Raw genomic sequence first — 24,679 nt, 5'->3', positions numbered from 1 at the left:
AAAAGACAGCCTCTTTAATAAGTGGTGCTGCCAAAACTGGACAGCTACATGTAAAAGAATGAAATTAGAACACTCCCTAACACCATACACAAAAATAAACTCAAAATGGATTAATGACCTTAATGTAAGGGCAGAAACTATAAAACTCTTAGAGGAAAACATAGGCAGAACACTCTATGACATAAATCACAGCAAGATCCTTTTTGACCCACCTCCTACAGAAATGGAAATAAAAACAAAAATAAACAAATGGGACCTAATGAAACTTAAAAGCTTTTGCACAGCAAAGGAAACCATAAACAACATGAAAAGACAACCCTCAGAATGGGAGAAAATATTTGCAAATGAAGCAACTGACAAAGGATTAATCTCCAAAATTTACAAGCAGCTCATGCAGCTCAATATCAAAAAAACAAACAACCCAATCCAAAAATGGGCAGAATACCTAAATAGACATTTCTCCAAAGATATACAGATTGCCAACTAACACATGAAAGAATGCTCAACATCACTAATCACTAGAGCAATGAAAATCAAAACTACAATGAGGTATCACCTCACACCGGTCAGAATGGTTATCATCAAAAAATCTACAAACAATAAATGCTGGAGAGGGTGTGGAGAAAAGGGAACTCTTGCACTGTTGTTGGGAATGTAAATTGATACAGCCACTATGGAGAACAGTATGGAGGTTCCTTAAAAAACTAAAAATAGAACTACCATACAACCCAGCAATTCCATTACTGGGCATATACCCTGAGAAAACAATAATTCAAAAAGAGTCATGTACCACAATGTTCATTGCAGCACTATGTACAATAGCCAGGACATGGAAGCAACCCAAGTGTTCATCAACAGATGAATGGATAAAGAAGATGTGGCACATATATACAATGGAATATTACTCAGCCAGAAAAAGAAACGAAATTGAATTATTTGTAGTGAGTTGGATGGACCTAGAGACTGTCATACAGAGTGAAGTAAGTCAGAAAGAGAAAAATAAATACCGTATGCTAACACATATATATGGAATCTAAAAAAGAAAAAATGGTTCTGAAGAACCTAGGGGCAGGACAGGAATAAAGACAGAGACGTAGAGAATGGACTTGAGGACATGGGGAGGGGGAAGAGTAAGCTGGGACGAAGTGCGAGAGTGGCATGGACATATAAACACTACCAAATGTAAAATAGATAGCTAGTGGGAAGCAGCTGCATAGCACAGGGAGATCAACTTCGTGTTTTGTGACCACCTAGAGGGCTGGGATAGGGAGGTTGGGAGGGAGACGCAAGAGGGAGGGGATATTGGGATATATGTATATGTATAGCTGATTCACTTTGTTATACAGCAGAAACTAACACACCATTGTAAAGCAATTATACTCCAATAAAGATATCAGAAAAAAAAAAAAAAAGAAATTTTACTGGTGTTCATCATGTGATTTAAAAACCAAGCTCCATACTGCTGCCCCACACCTTGTTCTGAGTTGAGCTTGATTGCTGGTCAGGACGGGGCCTCAATCCTCTCCAGTGGGAGAGCGTCAGTGAACAGGAGGCAAACACCAGGGGAGACCTGGAGTGTTGCCTTCAGGATGATGAGCTGAGTCTACTAGTTACTTTGTGACAGGGATACAAATAACATTGTACCCAAGCTTCATCTCTTTTCCTCTAGTGTCACAAAAAATAAATTTTCACTTTGCGTTCACCTTTGAGAATAGCTTGAGGGAGAAATAGAAGATTGATTGGCCAAGTTCACAGGCAAGTGAAGGAAGAAAACCGGTGTTGATCTGTTTCTAGGAATGAAGTCACATGCTGATTTGATATAGTAAATAAATATTTTGCAGGATTCAGCTGTTATTTGTCATTGCACAGGGGTATAAGATTCAAGATAGATTATTCTTAAAAGAAAGCCTTGCTTAATGTATTTTCTTTCACCTTAGATCTTTCAAAATATACTTGCATGTTTAAAGCAGCAGTGCACTAAGTGCAGTTTGTAAAGTATTCAGATAAATGCAAAATCAGTGGCATCGTGCAGTGTTGTGGGTGTTGATAAAGAGGGCTAGACTCTTAGTAAGATGCTAGCCCTCCATAAAAATATAAAAATGAAAATTTATCAAAAATATGTGCAACAATATTGGATTTCTGTAGAGGTTAAATTTTGATTTCAGTTGAAGCATATGAATTTTTTTCCAAAATCAAATTTTGGAAGTAAATTTCCTATATATTATTAAAATATGTGTAAATCCTCTAACCCAAGTAAAGTCAAAGTCATTGTTTGCATCTTTAAATGTATTCTTACAAGAGTATTATTATATTAGTACTTTTCACATTCTCTGACAATTTCCTTAAGTCATTTTGAAAAGAATACTTCTTTCTGAGTCATTGTAATAAATTAGTGCATCAAAGTTTTCCCTAGAAGTTTAAAGGGTCTTGGTTTCTCTAATAAAGCAATATTTAATATATTTCACATTTTTAATATTTTTTTTCTGATGAGATCATTTAATTCTCTTTTCAGTTCTAAGAATCATAGGACAGTCTACCTGATTTAACAACAAAAACCCTGGCAATAGTATAGCTCATTTTAAAATTCTGAAGTTGAGAAAGAGAGAGCAAAAGACAGAGGGAGAAACAGAACTGGTGGGGTGCAGCAGTGCAGAGAAAGAGAGAAAGGGGAGAGGGGAAGAGAGGTTAGGAAGGAGAAGGAAAAGGAGAAAGAAATCAGAGTAAATGCAGGTAATTAAATCCATTTGTAAACACGCTGAATATTTTGTTTGATACATATTGGGCCTAACAGATGTGTAGGGAGATTTTAATTTAAAGTGTTTAATTGAACATGAGTATGACTTTGTAAAATTCCATATGAAATTTGAAGAGATCTAGAAAGCTATAAAAAGAGTTTCTGAAAAACCACAGGAATTAAATAAAAAGGTACGTTGTCTTAAGAGGAAAGGAAAAAAACGGAAAACTACCAAATTTCAGACTCTAATTATGGTAACAATACCTGAGACCATTTTACATATGTTTTATGTATTTATTCATCATGCTGTGTATTTTGCATATCCAAACCTTATTTCACTGTATCACATCTCAGGAAGAGAAAACTGCATTAAATCAAAACACTTTGGCTCATCTTGACTTTTGCTTAGAGCTGTAGAAAATGTTTCACCAAGAATTTCATCAAAACGGAATCACTCTTTAAAGGCTTAGGAGAGAACTTTGTTTCTATTAGATTTCCTTTACTGATAATTTTTGCAATTTTCCCCTTTAGATTAAGGGGAAGGAAAAAATAGATAAAGTATTATTTCTATTGTTTCAGATAGTGAAATCCTTGGCAAGGGCCTTAGCAACAGCCATGATTATAGCGCTAAGTCATCACATGGTTTATCCAGGGCCATCATGAACGTGGATTCTGAGCCAAGATGGTGGCAGGGCCAATCCCAGTCATACAAATTGCCTTCAATCCATAGCAGTGGTCCACTGGTCTTCTGGACAGCTTGATAAAAGCAGCAGAAATAATTTTCTTAACTCTGTTGCTCCATTTTTTTCATACCATATATAGATATAGTCAAGAATAAAAAATAAAAATAAGACACAAAAGAGAGAAAAGTATAGTACTGAAAAATTTATAGTTAACTGATTTTTTTTTTGAGATTCAATCAACAAAATGATCTAAACTAATATACGTACTTTTAAAAAGAAGTTCAGCCAGTTCTATTTTGAGAGGGGTCAACTGAGTCAGCAACATAATGATAGCAAGAGAAAAAGCTAATTAAGATGAATAATCTAGTCAGCCAGAGAAACAAGGCGTAAACAAACATTAGCAATGTCTTTTATATCTTTTTAGTATTTTTAATATTTAATTTTAAAAGTTTGCCATTTAAGAAATAAAGCATGTCTGTAGCTGCTAGCGTACCACATAAAGTTGTAGTGAAACTTGCATTTTTCACATCATTCTTAGTCTCTCAGAATTGGGTGGTATTACTACTTTGGCTCTATGTTTTTATTTACTCAAAAATTGTACTTGAGTGAATTTAGAATAAGAATTTTAAAACAACATATGAGTTTATATAGTTGTCCTTATTTTTAATATATCACACATCATCAACAAAAATAAAAAAATGGAAATATTGTTTCAGTGCAAACATTAAGGTACTTATTATGATATGGAAATTAAAGTCACATGGGGGAAAAGGAAGAAAAGGTAAAGAGAAAAAGTAAAAGAACAATCAAGTCATCCCCACTGCCCCCGCCCCGGCCGGCCACATGCTTGCTGGATTGGACCCGGGCCATGGCAGTGAAAGCTCCAAATCCTAACCACTAGACCACCAGGGGACTCCCTAATTCAGAGTTTTTCTAATGTCCATATAGAATTTTAAATTTTGCTTTGATTTTCCCATCTTATTATGTCATCTATTTTGCAGTGAAATGGCCGATGGGAAATGGACATAAATTGAAATTTGCTTTTCAAAACCAGTGGCTTCCTCGTTAGCCAGCACTCAGACAACTGGAATCTTGCAGCAGTCAGTGTTGCAGTGAGCTGGGGGTTTAAGGAGAGACAGTCACTGTTTCTGTATCTGTAGGTCAACAGCCTATATCCACAGATCAATGTCCAGAGTCTGACTTCCAACTAAAGTTTTAAGGGTAAAAGTGTTTGAAGCTGTTATAGTTGGAAATATGGAGTGGGTAAGACACATGCCAAGACACTCACATATCTATTAGGTGGGTGAGAGGGGGGTGGAAGGGGAAAAGAGATAAGAATTAGTGAAATAAGAAGATTAATCAAGAGCCTTGCTTAATCCATTAATTTACTGAGACTTAATTTACTTAGACTTAATCAATAACTTCTCAGGCTTCCTAGTTTTTTTCACTGTGATTTCATTGCATGGAAATTGTAGTACTAATTTAAGACAAAAGAGATATCAACTCAGCATAGACATATATTCATACAGAATAAATTTAAATTTACTGCAGTGTTTTTGCTTAAGGAACCAGAGGCATCCTCTTGTTCTCTCTCTATCTATCTCACTATAAAAATATGCCAGAGATATTTAACCCTTTCTCCCTATATACACACATGGATGCATATATAGTCAAATACCCGTCTGCAGTTATAGTGAAAATAAGATGCAGTTTTCATTTCTTTGCAGATTGTATGCTTCCAGTTGCAATAACACTGTAAATTTGGCTGTTACCAAGAAAGAACTAAAACAATGCCTGAGACTGATCAATATTTTAATGTTGTCCAGATACCAAATGTCATCTGCCAATTCAGATATTTGACATATGGATCTGACACCCAACTACATCTTTCATTTATTTTTTTTTCCTGGTAAAAATGAGGTTTTTATTCATTCATGCAAAAATCCATTTTTATTTTCCTTCCCTCCTCCCTCCCTTCCTTCCTTCCTTCCTTCCTCCTTCCCTCCCTCCCTCCCTCCCTCCCTCCCTTCCTTCCTTCCTTCCTGTCTGCTTTTTTCCTTGCTGTGTTCCTGCCTTCTTTTATTTTAATGACTACAGGTCCTAGTAATTAACAGTACCAATTCATTGGTAAGGAACTAAATTGCTTTTTTTTATCATGGTGTCATTTAAAAGAACAACTTTTGCTCACTATTTGTGGGTGAGGGGAACAATACTATCTTTTTTAATGAAGGAGAAGTCAATATAATGTACCACCAAACATCAATGCAATAAGGAGTCATATATAACTCCACTTATGTTAGTTGACATTTGGTTTTGCAGTATCAACGTATTCTTCAAACTGGGATTTCTCTATTGCAGAAAAAATAAGACAATAATAACTACGGAGAAGTCTGTTTCATACATTTGTGAAGAATATTATTTTCTTGATTTTCAACTTGTTTTCAGAAATAATTGTTTTAATATTATAATTCATTATCTAATATGCAGTGGATATCCACCACGAGGAAAACAGAACAAGACGATGATTACAAAGGTGCAAGGTCTGAATATTTTCTGTGCAGAACATCAAGCATGTCATCAAGTAGGAAAAACACTGCAAATGATCCATGGATGTAGTGAGATTTCCATCACCAACTGGCTGCAGCACAAATCATCAGTGGTTGTTTCTTGACTTTGTAAAGGAGTCATTGCCTATTTGGATCCTTTAGCCGATCGCAGGAATAGCTGCTTTAGTTCACTGTGTCAGTGGAAATGTCATAGGCAAATGGTTACACATTTACGATCATGAATACTAGGCACGGAGAACCTTCTCACGTCAGAGTACATGTGGCAAGAAAAAAATCTGACCAGAATTACAGTTGATTCCAACTCTGGCTGACTTGCCATTCCCCTTCCCACCCCACCATCTCTTCTTCACCTAAGCGAGAATTTCATATTTACTATACTGCATGGTTTTTCCCAGCTCTTGAACTTGTCTTTTGGAGGGCTTACCTCCCATGTAAAGCAGTGGTGTTTTGGTTTCCCCCTTTTGGCCGCCATTCTCCCCAAACTAAAGCTAAAACATGGGCAGGTGGAACCATCCAGTCTCCTTATTCTGGCAAAGAATCTTAATCAGTTGCAAAAAATATTAATAGAAAATGAAACCCCATTGTTAAGGGATGCTATTTGTCATCACTTTGCCCTGTGTCTAGAAATAGTAACTTCTTGTCATCCCAATAAGAGTGGGTGCAACTTGCATCTTCTGTTGTGTCATTTTCCTGAAAGAATGGAAATGCCTCTGGCATGAACAGAAGCACAAGAAACACTGAAGAAACAGATAGTGGGATGGTGTTTGTCGGGCAGAGGTAGATGAAGGTCACGACAAACTTGGTTCTGGTCATGTACCTTAAAGTCATTAAGAGGTCAGTGGAAAAAGAGCTCATCTGATACGTTCTTCCCCATGAGTCGTCACCCACCCCTCCCCCTCCAGTCATGGCTCCCTAACCCTTCTCATCCCACCCCCAGCTCCACTGAAATCTAGAATCCCCCACTAATTAGGCTTTACCAAAACTCACTTCTATAAGTCTCACAAAATTCAGTGCAGTTAATATGCGCCAGAGCCACTGCCCACCCACTGTCCCCAGAAATAGTACCATTATTTCCATAAATTACAAATGCTGTGCCTGTGTGTGTGTGCACATGTGAAAGTATGTTTGCATTTGAATAAAAAACAAATTTCAAAAAAGGAACAAAAACTGGAGAATTTTGCATTTTTGGTGGTTTTTTTTGTATTTGCGCAGACCATTTTAGGATTTTCAGTCTCAACAAAACACTATTAAAACAAAGAATCTAGTAAAATATTTGTGCATGTACTGCTAAACAATTCTAGCAATTTTATTAAGCAATACCTTTATTATTTTGAATATTCTTAACAGACTGGAACAAAACAGTTTTTTTTTTTTATTCAAAACAAAATATGCATACTGTAACGCGTGTCGCAGAGTTAGGTATGATGCAGAGATTAAAGTTTTGTTTCAACATAAATGCCTGGGGGAATTTCATAGCTAGAAAGTTAAGAACTAAATTTTGTTCGCTAAGAGGACCTCTTCCATGGTTTTCCTTCATCTGCCAGCTATACAGCAATCATCCCTGAAATGCAGTTCCCGAGTGTAGTTAGAGAATAGTAAAGAATGTGAAGTGGTTCTTTTAAAATTATTTGTTTTGTTTGTTTGTTTTAAAAACAGCCCTTATTAACTCTTCCTTCCACTGATTCTACTGTAAACTCATAAAAGCCTTTTTTTTTTTTTTTTTTTTTTTTTTTTTTAGAAAGCAAATTCATAGACACTCAGCAGGTAAAATGTTCCCACAAAAAGAAAAAATACAAACAGAGCGATCCGATTTCTCCTCTTGTCTTCAACTATTTAGAGCATGTGAGAGTGGTAACATTTCTGTACTTGAATGAAAATGGCTAACCTAGTTTTGAAAAGTTCTTTTTGATAATGCAGAATTGCATACACTTTATACCTGGAGTAATTAAAAACTGTATGTGGGGGAAATACTGGGGTGAAATGGTCTAGATTCTGTATGCTGCAGGTGTCTGAGCACGTCTGCTAGCCCTCCACAATGAGGAGGAAAGGAGGAAAAAGAAGCCCAGATTTGGGTCCTCAGAATCCTGTTCCTGTGACAATGGCCAAAAGGTGCTCGTGTAGTCCTGCAACAGAACTAAAATCCCAGCGAAAGCCCAGCCACCTGCAACTTCAGGGCAGGACTCCCTACCTCCTTACACCCCCATTCTGGGCAGCTGCTTCCAGCCACCCGACCAGCGAGGAAGGCCTGGGCCCTTGGAAGGGGGAGCTGGACCAACCGAGTTCACGGTAGTTTTCTTTGCTTTTGTTTTATTCTCAACGTAAAGATGTGCTAACTGTCTGACCCCACCTGTTATGGAGAGCACTTGTTTGTTCAGCTAGAAAGGGCCCCCCTGGTTCTGCTCCGTTGAGGGTTTGTGCAGCAGCAGCTCAGAGGCCCAGCGGAGCGTGCACTGCGCCCACTCACGGCAGCTGCGACAAGGACAGAAGCAAGCGGATGTCGTCTGCTGTGGACGGGGAAGGCCCGGGGCGGGCAGGCCGAGAGGGGCGTGGGTTCCAGAGGCAGGAGGGAGAGTCAGGGAGTTTTTTTATTTTTATTTTTTTGTTGTTTTCTTTTTTTGTCTTTTTTATTTTTTTATGATTTTTTTTTTGTGTGTTGTTGTTGTTTGCTATACCGCGAGGTCATAGCCATCATTCCGCTAATAGAAACTGACAGGACATGAGACAGAACTATCTGAGGAACACACACAATGACTAGAAATATATATATAGAGAGAGACAGTGAAAAGACTTAGTTTACCTCTGAGAAACCATCCCCCCAAATAAATCCTGTATTAACAAGTGCAAAAACAAACCAAACAGATAAACCCAAATCAAAAGGAAAGCAAAGAAAACCTCCAAACATTAAAACACAGTGTATAAAATGGTGTGAGAAATTGAAGTCACTTTCCAGCCTTTTAGTCCGTAAAAAGCTGTGTGTGTGTGTCCTTGTTTGGATTCAGGCCCCTCTTTTCCAGTTTCACCCTCCAGGCCCTGCACGAAGTGATGCGCGGGTTGGAGCACCCAGGCCGTGACGCCGGTGGCCAGGGCGGCGGGCATGCTCCAGGGTCCAGCGTCCCTACTCCTTGCTGGCCGAGCGCTCGTCAAGTGCGTGGACGCCCCCGAAGCCCAGGGCCGTGGCGTTCTGCGCCGCCGAGGCCGTGAGAACTGTGTGAAGGAGTATCAGCACGAGGACACACAGCCTGAGTCTGCTGGGGCCCAGCCTGGGTGCCGCTGAAGCTGGGAGCGACGTCCTGGGACAGGAGCCGCCTCTGTCCACTGTCCCCTTGGAGGGGGTGTTGGATTTTGCCTCTCTCCTGACGTCACAGCATTCTGGTTCATCATTGGTTAGAAAGGTTTCGTAGAGCCCTGGGGGGTGAAGAAAGGGCAAGGTTAACAGGCGAGAGGAAGATGGGTAGGAAGGCGCTCAGAGCGGACGGCAGCGGGTACTTTAACATCTGATCCACAACATCTTACGGCAATGGAACATTTTGTAAAGGAGAGTCAAGTCCATACAATCTGGGTCAATGGTCAACCGTGCTCTCAAACCAGTACTTTTAGGTTCCTCACTGCTCTTATTGTACTCTTGGTGGTCATCCATGAAAGTTCTGGGTTGTGATGAATACAGGATATAAGATTTCATTAGGTCAAAACCAGAACCTAAGGTTCTGGATCAACTTGGTGACCAGGAACACTCAACCACCATTTTCTCTTTAACAGGAATGTGATTAATTAATGCAATGCGTAAAGTGACACCCACTAGTTATGAGTTAGCATATTTAGCATATTTTATTTATGAAACCACCAACCAATCATAATACCAGAGCTACAGGAACCATGTTACTAATCGCTTCCTCTCAGGAACCTCACCAAGGCTCACATCTCCCTTTCTTGGTGAATGGGCTTAACATCTACACACCCAAAGCGTGACCATTTCCATTTGTAAATACTTCTCTTATTCTTCCATTTGCTATTCTATTGATGACTGCCTACATTGAAGCCTGTATTGTCTTTTGCCTGGACCACTGAGGGAGGAGTCTGCCTCATCCTTCTCCCTTTCCCATCCTCCAGCATCACTTTTTAGTGATTGTGGGTCTAGCTCACTCTCTCACTCTCTCTTATTCTCTCTTCCTTTTTTCTCTTCCCTCATCACAGAACCTCTCCTCTTTCTCCCTTCTCTTTCCCCTTCTTCCTCTAAAAACACACATCGTTCTTATTTTTAAATTGATAAGCGGAGACTTTCGAAGTGACGAAAAAGAATAAAACAACTGGCTATCTAAACCTTCCAATCTCGTTTCTTGCTAGATTATAAAATTTTTACGTGGTCGCTTAAGCCATTTTGTATCCTTTTTTTTTAACTTGACTGAAACATTTTTTCATGAGATCTAGCATGAAGTTTCTACACAAATTTTATTCTGTTACTCTCAAGCTTGAAAAACTTGAAAATGACGATAGAGTAGTTGGTTAGGGTTAAATATGATGTTGTATGTAAAGTGCTTGGCTCAGTGCCTGGCACAGAGAAATAACTTGAAAAATTTGACTACTGTGAATTATAATCACTATTAGTAGTGCCTCATTGACTCGACCTTACTCATGAAATCTAGTCTCCTTTCCTCTCTCTCCAGACTCACTGCTCAGTGCTCCAGACACCCTTAACTCTTGGCTGATCTCAGAACACGTGACACTTCCACCCACATATGTACCACGGCTCAAGCTTTCTTTCTGGAATTTTCTCCATCAATTCATAGAACTAACTCTCATGTCTCCTTCAGGTTCAGCTCACATGGAATTCCCTTTGTGAAGCCTACATTCATAGTCCTGGGCTCCTAGTGCATTTTGTGTAACGCTTCAATAGAGCAATTATTATTTTTTCTTTTAATCACAATTGCTCATTTTCATGTCAATTTCCTTACTTATGTGTCACCATAAGAGAAAGAACTATACAGTATCAGCCTCGTATTCCCAATATGTTGCAGAATGCCTGAATAAAATAGGTACTTAATGAGATTTGTTACACGAATAAGCTCAATATATATTTATTCAATAAAGAGTCTATTAAATAATATACACTGCAATCTTCAGTTTCTTTAAAAAAATGACCAAGATATCCTTATAATGATGCTTACAATATTCATTTCTTCTTAGGCATTCAAAGGTAAACTTCACCTTCGCCTAGGTAGAATATGGAAAAAAAACTGAATTAATGAGGTCTGCAGCTCCGACATTTTTATTGTATGTATTTTATTCTTTTTTCAAATAAGATACCTCACTGGTAGACTAATCATTTATTGAAGTATACGTTTTCCAAAATTATATTCTACAAAGAAGAGAGTTTGTAGTTCAGATTATAACAATAGAAATCTAAAGGTCATTTAGGTCAACATTTTAGAATGTTAACAGTCAGAATATCTTTAACAATGTCATCCAGATAAGAAGCTCTTCCAAAGTTGCTCAGAAGCCAGCTCACTGATTTAGACCTAAAGTCATTTCAGAAAAAATAAGGCAATTTGTTCAGGTCAATCAATGTACTCTTCTTTTGGACTAAAAAATTAATACTCTTTCTTTTTACATTGTCCATCTTTTTAATAAGAATTTTTATTCAGAGTTATACATGCATATTGTAATCAAATAATTCTACAAGATATTTTATAAAAAAAATTCCTCCACCTCCTCCATCCCAAATTCTTCCTTCTCAGAGGCAAATATTGCACTTTTTTATTTGTTTCTGTATTGGCTCCATTTCTGGAAATAACCTGTTTTATGCTTTTTGTGATTTTTCATTTTTTATCACTATCACTAGTAGATTCCTCCCCCCACCCCCCGATCCCGCCCCAGGACATGTGAGGATAAAACATTCATTCTGCACTTTCTCCAGCCCATAGGTGACCCCCTTCCTCTATGGTAGTAAGTTTAATACTTGGTGTTCCTTTATTGGGATGCTGTAAAAACAATTCTCAACTCAGACGTGCAGTAAACTTTCATTTTCCATTCCGATTCCACTTTGTTTTTCCTAGAGCTAATACTTACTAATTCTTAGAGTTTTCTACATAGTTACTAATTCAGCACGCAATACTTTGCCAGCTCTTTCCTATCACTTGTATTTTCCTGAAGAACTATCTCCTGGAGTCTTTTACCATCTGGACTGGTGGCTTTTATGCCTAATGCATAGATTCCAGCCTGAAAACTCCAATGAACCTTCCTCTTGGGGATGCTGGCTGCCTCTTTCCCATGGATTTCCTATCTCCTGTTCCTTATACCTCTTTGCTCATTTTGGTGGACTCGGCATCTAGTACTTTCATACGGACAAACTCTTGGGAGTAAATTTCTGAGAAGCTGTATGCCTAAAAATGTCTGCCTCACGTTTAATTGATTGTTTGGCTGAGTATGGAATTCCGGCTTAGAAATTCTTATCCTTCACCTTTATTTGAGCGATACTCCCATATTTAGTTGTTGAACCTCTGGGACCTGTCCTTTAATTTTCTTGTCATCTCCCTTGTTCATCACTTCATCCCTTGCTCTGCTTTCTGGAGGATTTGGTGAGCTTTACCATGAAATAATTTTTACTGAGTTTTTCTTTTTTAAAAAAAATCACATTTTAATATCCAAGATCTCTTTTATATGCTCTGAATTTCTTTTTTTTTTGAAGTGACTGTTCTCATTTCACAGTTGCAATATATTCTTTTATCACTCTGAGATTTTTACAGCACTTTTATTTGTCGTGTTTTATTTCCTCCCTGCATGCATTCTGTTTTCTCCAGATCGCTTTTTTATTCTTTGTCTCTTACTTTTTACGTGGGAAGCCCTCCTCATGTCTGTCACCCAGTCCAACAACTTTCTTCAACCATCTCCAAAAAATAGTTCCCCTCCCACAAAGAAATATGCCAGCACTTTTCTCTGGAGAGGGAGGCATGGGTTACGGAGATCTGACTGCCTCATATACAGACTTCCACCTGGTCTCCCTTATGTTGTCACCTCCTCCAAAGTATTTCATGCTGTCAATTCCTGTGTCTGGAGAGAGTATTGGATGGAAATCTGGTTGACTCTTTGCTTCCTCTCTGCTGCTTTAGCATTCACTTTTCTAGGTGTCACCAAATCCTTTCACATGCACCAATTTTCTTTCTGGTTTCTAAACGGGTTTGGTTGTTGTCTCCTTATCCATTCTTCTGTCCTTTTGGACTTATGCCTAATAACGATTTCTTTTCTCTTGGGTCCGCCTAGGAAACTTTACTGCACTTTTCTCTACATTGGTCTGCTTTGTCCTGATCTCTGACTCACTCCTCCAGCCAGGAATGCTGCCTGTGGCTGGATTCTGCCTCAGTGTCTCCCCAGAAATTGAAGACACAGGGCATCTGCGAAGGGCCAAGCCAGCCTCAGATTTCTTTCCCTCTGCTGAATCCTTTTTCCCTAGCTCCCTCACAGGTACAGTTCTGAGTTCTCTCTAGTAAACCGTCTGGATACAGATGCTTCCTGGGAAAGCCTACCTATAGCAGCCAACTCTTCCTCATCCTTCAAAGAAACTATAAGAACATATTACCAAATGAAAATAAATAAGTTCTCAAACAATCTCATTGCACAAATATATAAGAGATTGGGATTAGGAGAGGAAAAGAGCAATTTTTTCAGTTAATGAAATGTTGTTCTTCTACAGTTTGCTACAAAATGTTCTATCTGCAATCTCTAATGAATCATTACCTATTTGACATTGAAAATAATAGTAGCAGCAATTATTCTATCTTATAGTACCAACCTCATGAATTATTTTTGACTATTAAATAATACACATAAACTGTCTAGAACAGTGCCTGGCAGGTAGTAAAATGTCACGTAATATTAATTATTCCTCTTATAAGTTGGGATAAATAGTAGAGTCAGAATTTATTATTAGGAAGGGCTTTAAAGAACATCTAATTCAAATTCTTTTTCTGTTTTCAATTAGTCTAAGCCACTCACAGAAAAGCCTTATTTTTTACAGCTCAAAACAATTATTCTAGTATAGTCAGTATAAATAACATCTAAGTACAGGAAAGACATTCTAAGGAAATCCTTAAAATAAACAAATATTATTTCAATATAACCCTTTATTATCTCAGTAATTTACATTTTGCCATCTTTAAATCCAGGAATATGAGACTAATTTTTCAAATATTTGAACTAGTAATATGCTTTATAATATCTTTCCAAATGCAAAAGTTTAGAAAACAGTGAAGTAAAAAGAAGGGGGAAAATTACCCCAAACCTGATTTCATTAGGATGAAAAAAGAAACAAGAAGAAACTGTTGGAATTTGTTTCTTCAACTTTTTATTAACATGGACACACATATACAGTCAGACCTCATTTTATCGCACTTCACTTTATTGAGCTTCACAGATATTGTGTTTTTTACAAATTGAAAGTTTGTGGTGACTCTGCCCAGCAAGTCTAAGGTGCCACTTTTTTCTATTTTTCATTTGCTCACTTTGTGTCTCTGTGTCACATACTGGTAATTCTTGCAGTATTTCAAACTTTTTCACTTTATTATATTTGTTATGATGATCTGTGATCAGCGATCTTTGATGTTACTACCAAAATTGTTTTGGGGTGCCACAAACCGTGTCCACATAAGATGGCAAACTTAATCAATAAATGTGGTGTGTTTGCTCCACCGACTGGCCATTCCCCGTCTCTCCCCGTCTCCCTCAGGCCTCCCTATTCCCTGAGACACAACAATATTGAAATTAGGCCAATTAATAACCCTACGATGGCCGCTAAGTGTTCAAGTGAAAGGAAGGGTCACATGTCTCTCACTTTATATCAAAAGCTAGAAATGATTAAGCTTAGTGAGGAAGGCATGTTGAAAACTGAGATAGGCTGAAACCTAGACCTTTTGTGAAAAACAGTCAGATTGTGAATGCAAAGGAAAACTTCTTGAAGGAAGTTAAATGTCTACTCCAGTGAACACAGGAATAATGAGAAAGTGAAACAGCCCTAGTGCTGATATGGAGAAAGTTTGAGTGGTCTGGATAGAAGATCAAACCAGCCACAACATTCCCACAACATTAGGCAAAGCCTAATCCAGAGCAAGGTCCCATCTCTCTTCAATTCTATGAAGGCTGAGAGAGGGGAGGAAGCTGCAGAAGAAAACTTGGAAGCTAGCAGAGGTTGGTTGATGCGGTTTAAGGAAAGAAGCCATCACCATAACATAGAAGTGCAAGGTGAAGCAGCAAGTACTGCTGCAGAAGCTGTAACAAGTCATCCAGAAGATCTAGCTAAGAGAATTAATGAAGGTAGTTACACTAAACAACAGATTTTCAATGTAGATAAAACAGCCTTATCCTGGAGGAAGATGCCATTTAGACTTTCATAGCTAGAGAGAAGTCAATGCCTTTAAGCGTCAAAGGACAGGCTGACTCTCTTATTAGGCGCTAAAGTAGCTGGTGACTTTGAATTGAAGCCAGTGCTCATTTACCATTTCTAAAATCCTTAAGAATTATGCTAAATCTACTTTGCTCATGCTATTAATGGAACAACAAAGCCTGGGTGACAGTACATCTGTTTACTGAATATTTTAAGCCCACTATTGCAATCTACTGCTCAGAAAAAGATTCCTTTCAAAATGTTACTGCTCATTGACAACGCACCTGGTCACCCAAGAGCTCTGATGGAAATGGACAATGAGATTAATGCTATTTCCATGTCTGCTAACACGACATCCATTCTGTAGCCCATGGATCAAGGAGTAATTTTGACTTTCAGGTTATTACTTTTAAGTAATAACTTAAAAAATTCATTTTGTAAGGCTGTAGGTGCCATAGATAGTGATTCCTCTGATGGATCTGGGCAAAGTCAACTGAAAACCTTCTGGAAAGGATTCACCACTAGAGACACTATTAAGAGCATTCCTGATTCATGGGAGGAAGTCAAAGTATCAACATTAACAGGAGTTTGGAAGAAGTTGATTCCAACTCTCATGGATGACTTTCAGGGGTTCAAGACTTCACTGCAGGACGTAACTGCAGATGTGGTAGAAATAGCAAGAGAGCTGGAATTAGACGTGGAGCCTGAAGATATGACTGAATTGCAGTCATCTCATGATCAAACTTGAAAGGATGAGGAATTGCTTCCTACAGATGAGCAAAGAAAGTGACTTAACCTTATCTCCATTCATTTTACATCTCTGATATATCATTGTCCATTATTTTAATTTTTCTTGATCTTTTTATATTTTTCTCTGCACTGTGTTCTACATCTAAGAGTTTCACAATGATTGGAAAGGAGAGTTCCAACCAGTTACCCATATTGTCAGATCTGTAGTGCTTGGTCTTGCCTTCATCCTCATACAATAACATTTCCAAACATTTAAAAATGTTTCTTTACCATTCCCTTTGTTGTCTATCATTTGCTGTGTGAACTTAAGTGCGTATCTTTTCATAATTTGTTAAATATGTGCAGTTATTAATTCTCCTAGAATTACATTTTAAAAAAAATCACACACACTTGGACAAATTTGTCTAATTATCAGGATCATTGATGAGGAAGTTATCTAAATTTTACTTCCTCCAACTCCTAATCCCTCGTCATTTGGGGGGGGGCTATATAATCAGATGTTTGAAACTTATTTATTGTTAAATTACTAACATTTTTATATCTTCCCTCCCAGTAATGATTAATAACATTTGTATATTGTTTTATATGTACCTTATTCACGGATTATTTGGTTGCAATTAATAGAAACTCACTGGAGCTAATTTAGGCAACAAAACAAAACAAAACCTAGAGCAGCTAATGGGAGGAATATGTGAAAAATTCAAGCCTATTCTATGAGATACAAGACTGAGAGCACACAAGGGAACATGAAGAACTAAATTAAGAAATAGCATGGCCATCAGAACTAGGGGTGCTCCCTACAGCACTGGAATGATCTCTGTTTCCTGCTGCCCATCTCCCTCATTTATCTTTGGGCTTTTTCATGGAGATAGGACTTCATTGTTTTGTTCTCTTAATTCAGTGTCATAGGGGACTGACTGGAATTGCTGGGTTCCAGTGACATGCTCCTGGGGATGCAAATCGACTTGACTTATTTGACTGGTTTATGCTGGTCTCATCAGCCACACCAGAGAGAGATTCCCACAGAACAAACATAGCTGTGCCTGTTGGTTCACTCTCTGAAAGAAAAACGTGATGTCAGGGTTTTTCTTTCTGGTCAAATATGATATTTTCCACCTTGGAGCTTGCAGGCTATTCCCTTCAATCTCAAAATTCAAGAATGTTTGGAATTTGATCTAATTTCCTTAACTTTGCCAGAATGGGAAGAACCACTTTAATCTGCCAGTAGGAGTGTCTCTAAGCTCAGGAAAGATATCTCCCAGTCTTCGTTTGGTTGTTATTTCTTTTGTTTCCTGTGTATTATGTGTTTTCAATTTATCACATTCCTTCTCATCATTTTTATAGTTTTGGTCTCCACCTTGGACTTTGCCTCTGTCTTCTTCAAGCTTATCCTCCACTTTGCTTACTTCAATCTCTATATGGTTGATACTATACGTGCATAACATATTAGCAATTGTTTTCTGTTGCCCTGCAATATATATATATGTATATATATGTATTATATATATTAATCTAAATTAATTGTTATGTTTGCCTGCTTCCCAGCCAAATTTCCTTTCCACGTTTCTCCCCTTGTTTTAAAGGGTCTATATGTCCTTGAATTTTATTGAGAACAGATGCTTTCTAAAATTACCCTTGTAGTAACTTTTCTTAAATATATGCTATCATTCTGTCTCTCAAACTCTGTCTTCCTTCTTTTATGTGAAGTATATTTTATTAGGTTCCATATTTCATTTTCTCTGTGCTAAAAGTTGAATAGATTTGCCCTCCAAATATATCTTAAAGACCTAAATCCTAGTACCTCAAAAGTGACCTTATTTGGAAATAAGGTTTTAAGAGACTTAATCAAGTTAAGATGAGGTCATTGGCAGGGTGTGGAGGGTAGGCGTGCATAATCCACTATGACTTTTGTTGGTTTTTGTTTTGCTTTTTTTTGTTTTTATGTTGGGAGTGAGTACCTTCATAATTCTATACAGTGTGTTCATATGTCTATTTCTTAATCCAGTGATTTTAGGTCATATCTATTCTCAACTGACAAAGTTGAGTAGATTCATGTCTGTATAGTTCTCTCCTATCCCATTAATCTCATATTTGACCAGCCACTGCTTTTGTTCTAAACTATGGTTACATCTTCTTACATGTTTTCATTCTGTATGTTAATTTTGAAAATTGAAAGTGAAAGAAAAAAAATTCTTAGAGTTCATGTAATGCCATTTCATTACAGTAATATCATTCAAAGAATTTAAAATATCAGGCAAAATAGATGATTACTTTTTACATTTTATCAATTCATAAAAATCATAAAAATTTTAGATAGCTTTATATTTGACTCACGATTCTCTTGCACATTTTTTCTGAGATTCTAGTTGTCTTTCATTCTTCATATAATCAGGAAAAATATTATATCTTCATCCCTATGTCACTAAATCCATTTCATAATCATAACAATTTCCGTGTTCTAATATGAACAGGTTCTTTTCAATGCACAGATATTATCTTATGATTTATTTTACTCCACCACGAATATTGAGAACCTACATTACCCTCTTTCTTGTAATACTCTTTTGTTCTACTAGAGTAAAACTACAAGTAATGTTTCAGATGGGATATGTAGAAGGTAAACTTTCAAGAATATACACATTTAATTGAAACAGACTTCATTCTCCTATTTGAAAGACATTTTGCCTGGGTATAGGATCCCAGACTCACAATCTCTTCTTCTGATAACTTTGGAGGCATTACTCATTGTGTCCTAGGGTCCAGTGCTGTGGGAGAAAATTATGACTGTATTTGTTTCCTGTCGATGTTGTAGCAAATTACTACACATAAGTAGCTTGAAACACCACTCTATTATTTACTCACACTTCTGTAGGTCACAATCTAGGAGGGTTGGCTGGTTTCTCTGCTCAGTGTTCGCAAGGCCAAGATCGAGATGCTGGCAGGGCTGAAGTCCTTTTCAGGGTCTCCAGGGGGGAATTCACTTCTAAGCTCATTCAGGTTGCTGGCAGAGTTTGGTTCTTCATGCTTCTAGGATTGAGGTCCTTGCTTGCTGTTGGATGGGGCTGTTCTCAGCTTCTAGAGGCCATCCTCATCCCTTGGCTCCTCCTCCTCCATCTTCAAAGCCCAAAGTGACAGTGTGGAGTCTTTCTCATTCTTCTAACCTCTCTGACCTCTCCTTCAGCCCCATCTTACCTGAATCTTACATTGTGTCTTTATGACTGACTCTGCCTTCTGTGCTTTTCAGAGCCTGTGTGATTAGACGGGACCCACCTAGATGATCCAGGATAATCTCCATATCTCACAACCACAACCTTAATCATAGCTGCAAAGTCCCTTCTGCCATGTAACACATTCACAGGCTCTGGGCATTAGTTCATGGGCATCTTTTTGGGGGGAAGCCATTATTCAGTCTAACACACTTCACCCTCTGGCTCCCAAAGACTCACATCCATGCCAGATGCAAAAACTCTTCATCCTATCCCAAGGTCCCAAGTCTCAACCCAATACAACTCAAAGTGCAGAAATCTCCCCTAAGTCTCATCAGTTCAAAATCCTCAAATTTCATTATCTATATCACCTAAATTAGGTATTGATGTGACTCTAAGCATAATCCATCCCAGGATAAAATTCCTCTCCATCGGCGAAACCAGAAAGTAAGTTATCTGCTCCCAACACACAATGGTGAGACAGGCATAGACTAATAGTTGCAGACATTCTGCTTCAAAAAGGGAGAAGATGGAAGGAGAAGGGGGTCACCAACCCAAATCAACTTTGAAATCTAGCTGCACCAACTCCATCAGGTTTGCAGGCCTGCGCATGATCCTCTGTGATTCTCAGCTCCACCCTCTGGGCTCACATCTCTGTCCTCTAACTCATCTTTCCTTTCTTATAAAAAGTCGCATCTGTGTGCAGCTGAGTAGTTTCACTAGCAAGTTTCCGCCAGTAGAATTTTGAGGGTCCAACAGCCTTCCTTCCCTTCATCCTGTCTCTGTCCCTTTCCGTCCAAGCTGGCAGGGTTTTTGCTAATATAAACTTCTCCATTACTTGTGAGACTCCTGTCCATGTCACAAGGGTTTACCCCGTTAGACAAGAAGCTCCCCCACAAATCCTCCCTAGATAATCCCTCCTCTACTTTTGGCTACTGCTCAAAGGGCTGAGGGGAATCCATGAGTCCCACCCTTAATCTCTTCAAAAGCCTTTTGTATAACTTAATACTCTGACCTTCCAAACTTTGTGAGGTCTTAGAATGGTTGTACAGCCATACCCTCAGAAGTTTTGTTTGGTTTTCTCTAGAGTATGCTTTCCTGACCGCAATTTTTTTAATCTTTTGCCATCTTGGTAGACTGAGATTTTCCCAAATCATCAAATCTATTGCAGTGGATTCTACTGTTTAATAATTCTTCTCTCAGCGTATCTCTCTCCTTATGCATTTTATTATGAGTAGCAAGAAAAAGCCAGGTCACACCTTAAACATTTGCTTGGAAATCTCAGCCATAGAGCCAAATTCATGACTTAGCATCTCTGCTTTCCAGATAACTGCAGGATGCAATTCTGCTGAGCTTTCTGATACCATTGAAGATGTTTCCAATTTCCATGAACATGTTCCTCATTCCTTTCTGAGCCCCCACCGGCAGGCTTTAACGACCATATTCCTACACCCTGTTCAAGGCAATCTGGGCTTTTTCTATCATGCTCCTCAAAAGTCTTCCAACTTAGGCCAGTGCCTGGTTCCAAAGCCACTTGCACATTTCTAGGTATTTGTTACAGCAACACTCCACTTCTACGTACCGAAATCTGCGTTCACTTTCTATTTATAAAAAAATTGTCACAGACATCACAGTGGCTTAAAATGGCATCCATATATTATCTCACAGTTGTATAGGTTAGAGGCTGGGTTGGTTATGACTAGTGTCAAAGTGAAGTAGAGACATAAGTCAAAACCAACCCAGGCTCTAACCTATAGAACTGTGAGGTAATACATGGATGCCATTTTAAGCCACGATGATGTCTGTGACAATTTTTTATCAGGCTGAAATCAAGGTGTTGGCCTTGATTATCCAAACTGGGTCAGGAGTCTGGCAGAATTTAGTTTCATGTGGCTGTAGCACTGAGCTCCCTGCTTTCTTGCTGGCTGCCAACTGGAGACTCTCAGCCTCCAGAGACCACCTGCATCCCTGGCTCACGGCCCTTTTCTCCATCTTGAAATCTAACAACAGTGGGTTGAGTCCCTCCTACACCTTCCATTTCTGTGATTTCTCCTTCTGCCTCATCTTTCTGGCTGATACTTCTGTATTCCGTGATTATATTGGGTGGACCTAGATAATCCAGGATAATCTCCCTATTTTAAGATCAGCTGATTAGCCGTCTTAATTCCATGTGCAAAGTCCTTTGAGCCATGTAATGTACCATATTCATGGGCATATCAAGAAAGAAGATCATAGGGGCTAAAATCTTGGCTATGACACAGATGTTAATATCCTTCTCATTTCACTAAAGGCTTGGGTTTGTTATCCTCAATGAAACCTCTTCGGATATTTCATATATTTGTTGTTTTCGAAAATTCAAGAAGATATGTCTACACGTGGTTTCTTCATAGCTTCTTCTGCTGGTCCCTTTCAATCTGACCGTGGTTTTCTTCCACTCTGGAGAAATTCCTTCTAGCATTGCTTTGATAATCAATTCCTTTCCCCACTTCCACCTTCATACTCTTTTTGTTTTGTTTTGTTTTATCCAAAAAAACCTCATATGGGGTTGTCCCGGCCCTTCCACATAATGTTTTACTCTCTTGTCACCTTCAGTTGTCAAGTCTCTCCAAGAGGCAGAAGTCTCCTCAGGGTGAGTGAATGGAGATGAAATGGATGAATTGCAGCTCCCCTCCTAACACCCCCAAAAGTCATTACTAAGAAGCCTTCCTCACATCCACCCAGGGAGCTCATTCAATGTCTAGAAAGTCGATCCCTGGATTTTGTGGGCAGACACCACACTGCATAGACAGGAATGGGGATGATCTGTTGGCTCAGATGTCTGCTCAGAGCCTTTAATCCATCAGAGAATCTCTGGTCTTTTTGTTCTGCTTTCTCTAGGTCCCCCAAACAACCCATGATCATCAAAGGGTCCTATTTGAAGAACGGTTCCCACGTCTGCTGTGGTCTTTTTTCAGAGCCTGCTCTGAAGGCTCTCACAATTCTGGTTGCATTCTAGAGTCCTGCATTTGCCTTTTCTCTTCTGTACATTGTTTATTTAAAAATTTTTTAAAAATTATTTTTGGCTGTGTTGGGTCTTCGTTGCTGCGCGGGCTTTCTCTAGTTGTGGTGAGCGGGGGCTACTCTTCCTTGCAGGGCTTCTCATTGTGGTGGCTTCTCTTGTTGTGGAGCACGGGCTCTAGGCACGTGGGCTTCAGTAGTTGTGGCTCGCGGGCTCTAGAGCGCAGGCTCAGTAGTTGCGGCGCACGGGCTTAGCTGCTCTGCGGCATGTGGGGTCTTCCTGGATCAGGGCTCGAACCCGTGTCCCCTGCATTGGCAGGCGGATTCTTAACCACTGTGCCACCAGGGAAGTCCTCTGTATACTTTTTAAAACAGTCTCCGTTTTCACTGTGTCCCATTTTCTAGGTTCTATAGCGTCTATGAATGTATCCCATTTTGTAGTTTTTACTTCAATTTCAATAAGAGTTAGAGACAGGTGGGAAATAAAAGCCTGCTTCAGCTTGCCACCTTGAACCAGAAGTCACACCCGCACTTAAATGCAATGGTTTACTCATCACCAGGACCATTTTTTGCCATCATGTAAATCCTGAGAGTTGCAAAAAATAGTTTTTGAAATTAGCATTTCACCTTTAATAGCCCTTCACTTTATATTTGCTGCAATAGTGGTTTCACATGCATATAACCTAGGATTTATTTAGAAATAACTTACAAAAAATATAAAATTAGCACTAGTATCCAAATTGTATCCACTTTTTTAAAGGTAAAAATAACATAAGTGACCTGTAGAGATTTTGCTAATTTTCTAGGATTATTTTATCATTGGGCTGGCAAAACAATATAAAATGAGAAGTCAGTCTCAGAAATTTAGAAACAAATTTCCAAATCATATGACCGTCTGCAGAAAGAATGACTTAGGAGCATCTATATATTTACAATCTTTATAGTATCTTTTTTAAGCAAGGGCAAATTTTAAGTAATTAAGGTATACATTTGAAATAGATTAATTTTTTTTTTTTTTTGAGCAGAGTGGTGGCAAATGTATCAGATCCATATGATGAATTTTCAGGCTAACATCACACTGAAATCTAACTACTCCATCTTTCCTCTAAACACCTAGCATTCTGCTTATCTCCCAGAGAACAATAAATATTTGTTTAATGAGGGGAAGGAACCAAGGGATCATGAAGTAATACTCTGAGTTGTAAAAGACTGTGTTAATGCGTTGAATATATTAGCACATGGATATAACACAATAGTAAAATATAAGTACACATATCAAGAAGAAAAGTGATACAGACTCTCAAGAATGGGCCACACAAGTACCTGCCTATGTAAAGGTCATTCAGAATAGAAAGCTAAGTGCACATTAGATAGAATAGAGATTGTTTTAAAAATGGAAAATCATACGCAATGAAATTAAAATAAAAGGACCACATTAAAATGGCAAAGAAGTTCTACAAAGAATTCACTCATTTCTTAAGACCATAAGCTAAATTGAGGGATAAATTAGGCACTCAAAATGTCTAGAAGCTAAGCAGATAATTTTCTCAACAATGGGTCCTAAATTTTTCTAGGATTGTACTAAAAGACAAAGACCGTCTTCTGCAGTCAGAGAGAATACAGTCTCAACAGAACACATGATGTTAAATATCACATTTTCATTGTTATCTCTCCTAAAATGGTTACAGTGATATTTTTAGTTATGAAAAATTTATTCTAAGAAAATAGGAAAGAAAAAAAATTCATGGATGAAGAAAATATTTGCTCACCAAATATATCATTTAATTTTCCACTCCATTCCTGATGATGCCTTTTAGGGTGGCCTTGATGTAGACTTTATAGGATGGCATGGAGGAAAACCATATCAGTTCCCAGAGGAGTGCAGCTGTTAGCATCTGTACAAACCATCAGAACATTGTAGGGCTCAAGGCAGGGGGTGCTGGTGGGACAGAAAGACTCATGTTCCTCTTCCTATTCTGATAAGTTCCCAAGTATCAGGGACTTGTACCAAGTGCAACTAGTAAAAGTCACTTGAGGAAGGAATAAGAATCTTGACTCCTCTTCCATTCCTGTGAGCCAGCCATGGTTGCTAAGTGCTTTCATTTTTCCACTTGGGCTCCTCTCATAGATGGGAAGAGTGTTTATGGGATTTCATGAGGTGAATTTCAAGGATTCAGAGAAATGCGTTGAAGTGTGTCATATGAATCTACATTACAGGAGGATGTGAAAAACTGGATCTCTCACGGATGTTTCCGTGACTTCATGTTGAGTGTTAGCTAGTTCAGCATTGTTACCCAAGAAGAAAATTGTATGGTCCTCGTTAAGAACATTACCTATTGTGTTCTATTTCTATTTATTTGTGTTATTTTTCT

General features: G+C 38.4%; 1 protein-coding gene across 2 annotated transcripts in view; it reads right to left on the bottom strand.

The window, feature by feature from the left end:
- Positions 1 to 7,142: 7,142 nt before the first annotated feature.
- The window catches only part of NALF1 (NALCN channel auxiliary factor 1), a 561,883-nt gene continuing 544,346 nt past the window's right edge, over positions 7,143 to 24,679 (bottom strand). Inside the window, exons 3-4 of one of the 2 annotated variants that reach the window (XM_057532681.1) lie at positions 11,147 to 11,192; positions 9,254 to 9,389 (exon numbers count right to left, since the gene is read on the bottom strand). In XM_057532681.1, the coding sequence (XP_057388664.1) occupies positions 11,170 to 11,192 (23 nt within the window). In that variant the 3' untranslated portion in view covers positions 9,254 to 9,389; positions 11,147 to 11,169. Of the gene's footprint in view, positions 9,390 to 11,146; positions 11,193 to 24,679 lie in introns of both variants that reach the window. The other variant, XM_057532679.1, reaches the window with a different exon arrangement.

The sequence above is a fragment of the Balaenoptera acutorostrata genome, chromosome 18 (genome assembly GCF_949987535.1).
Source record: "Balaenoptera acutorostrata chromosome 18, mBalAcu1.1, whole genome shotgun sequence".
Taxonomy (NCBI): Eukaryota; Metazoa; Chordata; class Mammalia; order Artiodactyla; family Balaenopteridae; genus Balaenoptera; species Balaenoptera acutorostrata.
This window is presented reverse-complemented; position numbering and strand designations above follow the sequence as displayed.